Source organism: Cucumis sativus, chromosome 3 (genome assembly GCF_000004075.3).
Source record: "Cucumis sativus cultivar 9930 chromosome 3, Cucumber_9930_V3, whole genome shotgun sequence".
Classification (NCBI taxonomy): domain Eukaryota; kingdom Viridiplantae; phylum Streptophyta; class Magnoliopsida; order Cucurbitales; family Cucurbitaceae; genus Cucumis; species Cucumis sativus.
The window spans coordinates 22,822,170-22,832,185 of NC_026657.2; the positions used below are offsets into that span (position 1 = coordinate 22,822,170).

Consider the following 10,016-nt stretch of genomic DNA (forward strand, 5'->3'; position numbering starts at 1 on the left):
GTAAAGGGTTTCAAGTTGTGGCACCCTACTAACAAGAGGTTTATAATCAGTAGGGATGTTCTTTTTAGAGAATCAGAGATGTTTATGCAAGGGAAAAACAACATTGAAAGGAACTCAAATAACATAGAATCCTTTACTACTTAGATTGAGGTGGAGAATATTAGAAACAATGCCCAACCTACTAAGGAACCTACAGTTACTGAACAAGAACAAGTGGAAAATTTAGGTGAAGAACAAACTAGAATAGTTGAAGAACAACCTGACTTAAGCCAATATTCCCTAGCAAGAGACAGACAAAGAAGGGTAATTGTCCCTCCAGCCAGGTATGCTGAAACTAACCATATAAGTTTTGTTCTAAATGCTACATCAACTCCTAATGATCATGAACTGAGTTCCTTTGAGAAAGTTGTAAATGGTAGTGATGCTAGACGGTGGATTGAAGCTATGAATGAATAAATAAATTCACTAAATGTGAATGATACTTGGACACTAGCCTCTCTACCTAAAGGATGCAAACCAAAAACATCTAAGTGGATCTACAAACTCAAGGAAGGAATTACAAATGACTCAAATACTAGGCACACTTGTAGAAAAGAGTTTCACTCAAAGAGAAGGTATAGACTATTCTAAAATTTTCTCTCCGATTGTTAAACAAACTTCTTTTAGACTACTTCTATCTCTAGTTACCCAAAACAACCTTGAGTTAGACTAACTTGATGTAAAGGCAGCCTTCCTACATGACTATTTAAATTAAACAATCTATATGGTTCAACCCAAAGGCTTTGTAATCACCTAGGTGTTGGTATAGAAGATTTGATGACTTCATAGCTAGCTTGGGTTTTCAAAGAAGTTCATATGATATGTGTGTTTATATAAACATAACAACTTATAAGGACAAGGTCTATTTGTTACTCTATGTGGATGACATGCTCCTTGCTGGAAGCTCTAAAGAAGACTTACCTCATGTCAAAAATCTTTTGAGTAAAGAATTTTACATGAAAGACTTAGAGGAATCAAGGAAGATCCTAGGGATTGACATTACTAGAGATAGAGACCAATCTATACCAAGCATCAATCAAACAACCTACTGTGAGAAAATAATTAGAAGATTCAACATCACTAATGCTAGACCAGTTACTCTCCCTATTGCATAACACTTTAAGCTATCAGCTACTAATTCCCCTAGTGAGACCAGATATAGCCAAATGGAAAATTTTCCTTACAGTCAAGCAGTGAGAAGTCTAATGTACTTGATGATCTCTACTAGACATGATTTATCCTGAAAAACGACTCCAAGAGAAGCTACTAAGTGGATTCTATGATACCTAATTTGATCTAAGTATGCTAAACTAAACTACCAAAGGACCACGAAGTCAAAATTAGAATTGATAGGATATCTTGACTCAGACTGTGCTGGTGACAGTGACAAAAGAAGAAGTCTAACCGGATATGTCTTTCTTTATGGCACTAATCTAATTAGTTGGAAAGCAACCCTACAATCTATCACTGCTCTCTCAACTAATGAAGCGGAATACATAGCATTAGCAAAAGCCATAAAAGAAGGATTGTGGCTTAAAGGACTGATGAAGGGCTTTGGAATCAAACAGTCGATTGTAAAAATCTTCTGTGACAACCAAAGTGTCATTCACCTATCCAAGAACCCACAATACCATAGTAGAACAAAGCACAAACATAAAGTATCATTTCGTACGAGAAAAGATTGAAGCTGGCGTAATACAAGTGTTGAAAGTTCATACCTCTGAGAATGCCGCTGATATGCACACCAAGTCGGTCTCAACATTGAAGCTCTAGAAGTGCTTCGAGTTGATAGGTTTCGACCTACTTGAAAAAGGATAGATCAGAAGAAAAAGAGTAAGGTAGAAGGTTTACAAACTCATTTCAAGTTGGATTCAAGGTGGAGATTGAAAAGAAACTAAATTTCAACTAACATTAATTTTATTTTTCCTTTTCTAATGTCATTGAAATACCTATAAATATAAAGGTGTATTCAATCTCTAACTAGTTTTTTAGACATACTCTTTAATTTACAAGAAAGCTCACAAAGTAGAAAAGAAAAGATAAAATGAAATTTTGTACTCATCTTCAATAAAGACAAAGATCCTTCCCCGTGGACGACGTGGGCTTCTACTTGGTTGAACCACGTAAAATACTCTTGTAATCTTCTTCCTTCTCCTTTTACTTTATGCTATTGTGATCAACTAATACTCAATCAAAAACCACAAGGAAGCAAAAATTTAGGGGCCGTTTGGGGGAAGGGTTGAGTTATGGAAGGGTTAGGGTTATGATAAAACTAGTGTTATGATAAAACTAGTGTTATGATAAAACTAGTGTTATGATAAAACTAGTTTTATGATAAAAGTTGTTTGGGGGAAGGGCTATGTGAGTAGTGTTATGATAAGATGTGTTTGGGGGAAGAGTTATGTGATTAGTGTTATGATAGTTTTATGATAAGATGTGTTTGAGGTAAGGGTTATGTATGTAGTGTTATGAAATTTATTTTTTATACATTTTTTTAAAATTTATATTCTAAATCCAACCAAAATTTTGTATATTAAATTATTCTATTTTCGTAAAACAATTTTCAATAATTTCTTTAAATGTGATATCTATTTCCAACATTTTTTACGTTGTCGTTATGTGCAAATAAATCATTAATTTTTTTTTAAAAAAAAATCATATTCTAACTATAATACACAAATTTTTTATATTTAATTTACCCAATCGTTCTAGTTTTCGTAACGCAATTTTCTTTAATTTATTTAAATACAATATAAACTTTTTTTTAAGTAATCGTTTCGGTTGAATAAATTACTATTTTTCTTTTAAGAATAAAACTTTCTCAATTTTCTTCTTATCTCAATATTATGTTTTCTTTTTAAATTAAAGGATTGTTGTTCTAGGAGCAACAAAAATGATAAAAAAATTATAATAAAGATATAAAGATATAAAAATAGGGAAGAAGAAAGAGAAAAAAAAAAGTACATTTTGGAAAAATATAGCATAATTTGGTAAAAAATTAGATTCAAAATTTAATTCAAATAAATCTTAAATCAAATCTCACTGTTAAATTGATTTTTTTAAAAGAAAATTCTTATACATTTAAAGTTTAAATACTTCCAAAAAAAATATTCGTTATACATTTTTTAGGTTGTTTAAGAATTCTAAAGTTAGTTAATTTAATATTAAATCGTCTTATTTGATTTTGTTTTGATTTTTCTATAAGTTTAATAAAATTCATTTCTTAGAAATTTATTTAACTCAAATTTATCCGAAATAATTTAGATACATATAAATTAGTTTTAAAATAAAATATTTCAAAAGGTAAAAAACAAATAAAAGACATAAAATAATAAAAGAATAAAGTAAATAAGAGTACTAAATGCATAAACTAATCACAATTAATATTTATTTTGTAAATAAAATAAAATAAAAATAAAATTCTTTTAAAATTATTAAATTAATTAAAAAACAAATAGCATTTCATAAATAAAAGAGTAATTATTTTAAAAAATATGAAATGGTAAAACTGTGAGAATTGAAAAGATAGGATTATGGAGAATTGAAAAAGTAGGATTATGAAGGATTGATGAGGGATTGAGAAGGAATAGAGAGAGGAAAGATGAGTTATGATAAACCTAAAACAATGGTTATGATAACCCTTCCCCCAAACAAGGGTTGGGTTACCATAACCCTAACCCAATAGTAATAATTCTTCCTCCAAATGGTCCCTTAGGGTTTGTTTTAGAAGAGAGAAAAACAAAGAAGAAGAACAGAAAGAAAGGTAAAGTGAATTCTTTTTCCTTCCCTTTGTATTTTTTTCTCTCTCTCTCTAACATACAGAAAAAGTTTACCTCAATCTCCTCCAAGCATTCTTCTTTCTTGCAAACACGTGTCTCTATCTCCTCCAAGCATTCTTCAAAATCCTGCACAAATTGAGGCCCATAAACAAAATTAGGCCCAACACTTTCTTGCAAATAAAATTTTCTCCTTCGTTAAAGATTTTTTCAAGGTTGAGCTGTATTGTAGTCTAGTTTATTTTATAGGTTACTTGAATAAGAAAATAGTATATGTTAATAGTTTTAGATATTGTGTACGAAAAATAGTCATATGAATGTTTGTAAACTTTCCTCGTTGTTGAGAGTATTGTTTGAAGTCATTTAGAATAGGTTGATTGTTTAAAAGTATTGTAAATCTCACTTAGGATGAGTCGTGGAAGTTGAATTGAGGGGAGCTCATCTAAGCTTGGGAGAAGCTTGCTTGTGATGTTGAGGATAGCCTAATTAGTATTCCCATACAAAGCTCAAGAGAAGCTTTATCGCAGAAGCAAAGGGAGCTCAAATCTTGTAAATGGTAAGAGATGAAGAAAAATGAAGTTAGTTTCAATCACATTAATAAATTATTTTAAAAGCTAATTAGTCTCAACGTTGAACCCTACAAAACGAAAACATAACGAAACAATCAATATCAGTGAGATATGAAGAATATAGAAAGTAAGAAGACATTTGGTACTCGACCGATGGAAGAAAAACATGAAACTCCGTTTCAATGCTTCATTTGGTCTCCAAATTTAAAAAATGTATAATTGTTTTCGAATTTTAAAATATATTGTTTTTAGTCACTTAATTTTTAAAGCATAGATTTAAAAGATTCTGAAAATATATTTTTTTGTTTTATTTTTAGAATAATTATATGGTATTCAATAACTCTCGATGAAAACACAGAGCTAAAACTTAGAATCATTAAATAAAAATCAAACAAAAAAACATATAATCTCTATTTTGAATCAATCAATAAAAGGAAAACAATTGTTTTGAATACGAAAGGAACTAAACAGAAAATCACATGTGGGTTGGTAGCTTGAGTGACCCAAAAAATATTTGAATAGAACTTTATTTCGTAATAATCAAATTATTTATGAATTTAGTATAAGTTTTAACAAAATTGTAAAGTACAATTCAACAACCATTCAACAAAAGTAAGCTTGAGTTAGAGATTGATGGGATGGAGTTGATCTTGAAGGAAGGTGAGTTCTAAAGTTTTGAAGTTTGCTATGTTTGTGAAGTAAGAAAGTTTGTACTTAGGGTTTTTAATTAAAGTTGGTTTAATTTAGGTTACGAAGTCTGCATTCGAGTGCAAAGTTGAATTTTAAGTTAGGGGTATATGGTGTTGTTTTTCGTAATCTAAAAAGCATGATTTCCTAGTGGATATTTTTAATTGCTCAACACTTTTGTTATTGCACATATATTTTACGTGTAATAATTTTTGGTTAATACTATTTATTTGATATAAAGACAACAAAATTATACGATATGAGTCATTAAGAAGTTTAACGCTTTTATAGAATTTTTGTGTCAAACGGTATAGGTTAGAGTTTGTAATGCATGTTTGTTAGTGTTGGGAATGGGATCAAAATCGAGATTGGCTAAATAAAGAGACGGTCAATGGATAAATATGGAGAACAACTATCACCAATAATATATGACTTTTTGGATGTAACCAAAAGTAAAGTCATGAGAGTTATTTAAGAAGGGAAACAAAGATAGATATTTGTATTAATATATATTAAACAAAGAACTATATAAGATTGGATGTCAAACTCTAAGAATTAATAATTTTAGTTTTGTATTTATGTTTCATGGCTCGAGTTTTTTTGTTTTAGTATATCATTGGATTGAGTTGGTAGTTGAAGATAGTTGATGAAATAGGTAGACAAAATTGGTGATTAGAGATGATTGTCAAAAATTGGTCCCATAGGTGGTAGCGTGAAAAGCAAAAGTTGGGGATGATTTGAAAAGGTAGTTGTTAAAGAGAGGCATTGTAATCACTAGCATAGGTGATCCCTAAAGTTAGGTGTTGAAGTTGATTGCTAGAGTTAAGCACTAAAAACGATTACTAAAGCATGTCGCCAACCATGATTGTTGATGGAGTTGGTCATGAAGTGTGGAACAATTGAAAATGTGGTTTGAGAGAAAAAGAATGAAAGATGAAATTGTTAGTTAAACGCGTATTTTAAGTTAAATGAAATAGAATGGAGTTTTGTAACACCAAAGTTAGAACTAACAAACACATTGAGGAAGTTAGAAAATTTAGTTAAAAGAATAAATAATATAAGTTTGGATACATGGAAAAGATGAATTAAAATAATGGTAATTAAAATGGGGGAGGTAAATTTAGAAAATGAAATAAAGGCATAACCAAAACAAACATTTAACCAACCAAACTTATTTTTTTTACGTAAGATAGTGATGGGAAGGGGACCCCACCCAGTCCCAAAAAATTCTTCGTTTTCCCTCCACCAACCACGTCCTTCACCAAACACACCAACTTAATAAATAAACAAACAAATCCAATGTTATCACTAATAATTAACAAACTCAAAATTTAAACATCCATTGTTTCCAGTAATTGGTTCTTAGTAGACCCCAATTTTTCTTTCTATTTTTACTTTTCGATTTTTACCGTTTTTTTTTTATTATCATTACTTCCATAATTAAACTAACGCTCAAGCAGAAAAGAGCAAAATCTTCAACCTTTAGTTCTTTTTTGTCTTGGATTAAAAACTAGTTTTTTTTTTTATAAAAAAAAAAATCAAATTCAACCGTTTTTCTTTAATTTCTCTCTCTTAAATTAATTATTAATACGTTAAAATAATAGGTTTGGATTATTTTTATTTCTTTGCTTAAGATCTTGGCCAACTACACTAACATATTTACGTTAACATCTTCAAATGTGCACTCTATTGTAAATTCTTTAAAGAACAATAAATATGATATAAAGATTTGGGTTTTTTTCTAAGTTAATTGTTTTCTTTATTAAAACTGAACAGTTAAGGGATGTAAGATTAATTAAAGAGTAATGAGACAATTTTGTTGACTTATATAATTATGTGTTGATGCGGCATGTATTAAAATACAAGAATTTTAGAAATAACTTCTTCAACAGAAGAATTACACATTACAACTGTACTTTTAAAAATTAAAATAAGATACAGACTTTCAAAACTTTTTTTTTAAAATAGATACATTAATATAAAAGGATAACGTAAGAGCCTAATATAAAATATTTATATTTTCAGTTACCCTTTTCTACCACAAAAAAAAAAAAAAAGTTTTTCTTAAGAAAAAACAACCAAATGAAAATTAAAAAACAAACCCAATAAAGTTACGTTCGTGAATTTACAATTTTGCCCTCCCCACCTACCACACTTTCCCCATCTTAACATACATTACAACCACCACACACCTTCGTCCCTCACCACTCACAAACTCACAAGCGGCGAAAATGCCAACGGAATCATCACCGCCACCAGAGCCACCACTCAACTTCTGGGGCGATCAACCGGAGGAAGAATTTTATGCTTCACAAGGCGTCCGCAACACCAAATCCTTCTTTGAAACCTCCCATGGCAAGCTCTTCACACAAAGCTTCATCCCTCTTGACTTCCCCGATCTCAAAGGCACCGTCTACATGACTCACGGCTACGGCTCCGACACCGGCTGGATGTTCCAAAAAATTTGCCTCTCCTACGCTTCCTGGGGCTACGCCGTCTTCGCCGCCGACCTCCTCGGCCACGGACGCTCCGATGGCCTCCGCTGTTACCTCGGCGACATGGACAAAATCGCCGCCGCATCCCTCTCCTTCTTCCTCCACACCCGCCGTAGCGAGCCCTACCGCCACCTTCCAGCGTTCCTCTTCGGCGAATCCATGGGCTGCGCCGCCACCATGCTCATGTACTTGCAGTCCGATCCAGACACCTGGACCGGCCTCATCTTTTCAGCTCCCCTCTTCGTCATACCAGAAAATATGAAACCGAGTAAGCTCCGACTCTTCCTATACGGCCTTCTCTTCGGCGTCGCAGACACTTGGGCCGCCATGCCGGACAATAAAATGGTCGGAAAGGCGATTAAGGATCCGCAGAAATTGAAGATAATAGCAGCAAATCCTAGAAGGTACACGGGACCGCCTAGGGTTGGGACGATGAGGGAATTGGTTAGGGTAACGCAGTATATTAGGGATAATTTTTCTAGGGTTACAGCGCCGTTTCTAACGGTACACGGTACGGCGGCGGACGGAGTGACGTGTCCATCGTCGTCGGAATTACTGTATGAGAAGGCGACGAGCGTGGATAAGACGTTGAAGCTATACGATGGGATGTACCATTCGTTGATTCAAGGAGAGCCTGATGAGAATGTAGAGATTGTGCTGAGGGATATGAGGGAGTGGATCGATGAGAGAGCCTTGAGATATGGACCGAAGAAATAGAAATCCTTGAAAAGGATAAAAGAAGATGGAAGTGTGAACGGCGGAAATGGAGGTGTGTGAATGGCAGAAATGGTAAATGTGGTGTGTTTTATGGGTCAAATATTTCTCTATTTCAATTTGTTTTAATTGACTTTTTCTCTTCTTCCTATAATAATTAAATAGACCTTCATTGCTAATATAAGCTGTGTAGTGTGTGTATTACTATTATTTATTACCAGCTCTCTCTCTTCTTTTCATCTTTCCCATAAATTATATCTTTTTTTCCTCTTTTTCTCCTTTTTAACTTTCTACTTCTTTAATAACACTTCAATAATAATCAAACTATACACCAACAATTCCTTATTATTTTTTTAATCAAACTTTTAAATTTTCATTTAAAATCAGCCTACCACCATTTTCATAATCTTCATAACTAATCTAACTTTCTTCACTTTTAACAATCTAACTCTCTTTCTCCATTAAATTTGATCCGGTTAAAACATGTTATTAGACTCAACTCAATTCTCGAGTTTAAGTTCCTTCTATTCAAATAATATTTATTAAATAATAATGAGTCTAACCTAATCCAATCATAAAATATTTGTATCGGTTGGAATTAGTTGGTCGAATTTGATGAGTCATCCATATTTTTTAACACCCCTAATAACAAATTAGAAATTTAGTTTGAAACAATTATATGTGTTATTATGCACTACAAGAAATAAGGTTTTCTCTCGCGCATTACACGTCGTCGAAAATCCTAAACAACGTCGGGGAAGGTTACCCACGACGTCGGTCAGTACGTCGAGGAAAGCATGTTGGGGATACTTTCCTCAACGCAGATCACGTCAATGACGGAGAAGTTTTCGTCAGCGCACCCTATTAGCACGTCGCATACAGTTTTCGCGACGTGAAAACGTGTGTCGGGGAAGACTTTAAATATTATTTTTTGTTTTATTTATTTATTTTTTTTTGTCATTGGTTTAGTTAATTTAGCTAAGTTTCGGCGTGACAAAATTTGCAGTAAATTATGAAAATAAAAATATTTTCATTAATTACAAAACCATATACATGAAATATGTTCAATACAAAAAAACAATTACATAATTTAAAACTAATACATTAATAAAAAAAAATCCAAAAGCTAATGCTCTAGTGCGCTCTAGTTACAGACACCAAACCTACAAATAACATAAAAGTAGAGTGAGAATATGACATATGCAAAATTAAACAAATTAAATATTGAAAAGTGTGTACACCAAGTGATCACAGGCCTCTTTGTGCCCGACTCATCTCCTCCATTTGTCATGCATGGTCTGCCATTTGTCGATCTCGCTCCTCCTCCCTCAGGCGTTGTTCTTCGATCATTCGATTAGCATTTTTGAGGTTTGTCTTTAGTTCACTAACCTCCGCCATGTATGCATGGTGGTAATACATATTGGAGGAAGCAGATGAAGCGACATTCATCGTAGGCTTGGGTTTTGGGCCCCAACCAAGATCTTTTGAGTAGCTCTACCATCTTCCCAAAACTGTCTTGCATATCTTGTCCTCAGTTAGTGGTTGAGAACCTCTACAACGAGCTGAAACAGAAGTTTCACCATTTGATTCTACACAATAGAAGCTTGTAAGTTTGAGAGATGATCAGAATTAAAAACAGAAATGAAAGTATAACAAAACATAAAGTTTTCTTAAACTTACAAAAGTGTCATCTGTTGCTAGTGAAATGAACTCGTAAATACTACTAGCATGCGTTT

General features: G+C 32.6%; 1 protein-coding gene across 1 annotated transcript; it reads left to right on the forward strand.

Annotated features, from left to right (window-relative positions):
- Positions 1-7,125: 7,125 nt before the first annotated feature.
- LOC101215782 (caffeoylshikimate esterase) lies at positions 7,126-8,519 on the forward strand. The gene has a single exon (XM_004147950.3). It carries the CDS (start codon positions 7,303-7,305, stop codon positions 8,281-8,283), a length of 981 nt encoding a protein of 326 aa, XP_004147998.2. The 5' UTR covers positions 7,126-7,302; the 3' UTR covers positions 8,284-8,519.
- The last annotated feature ends 1,497 nt before the right edge of the window (positions 8,520-10,016 follow it).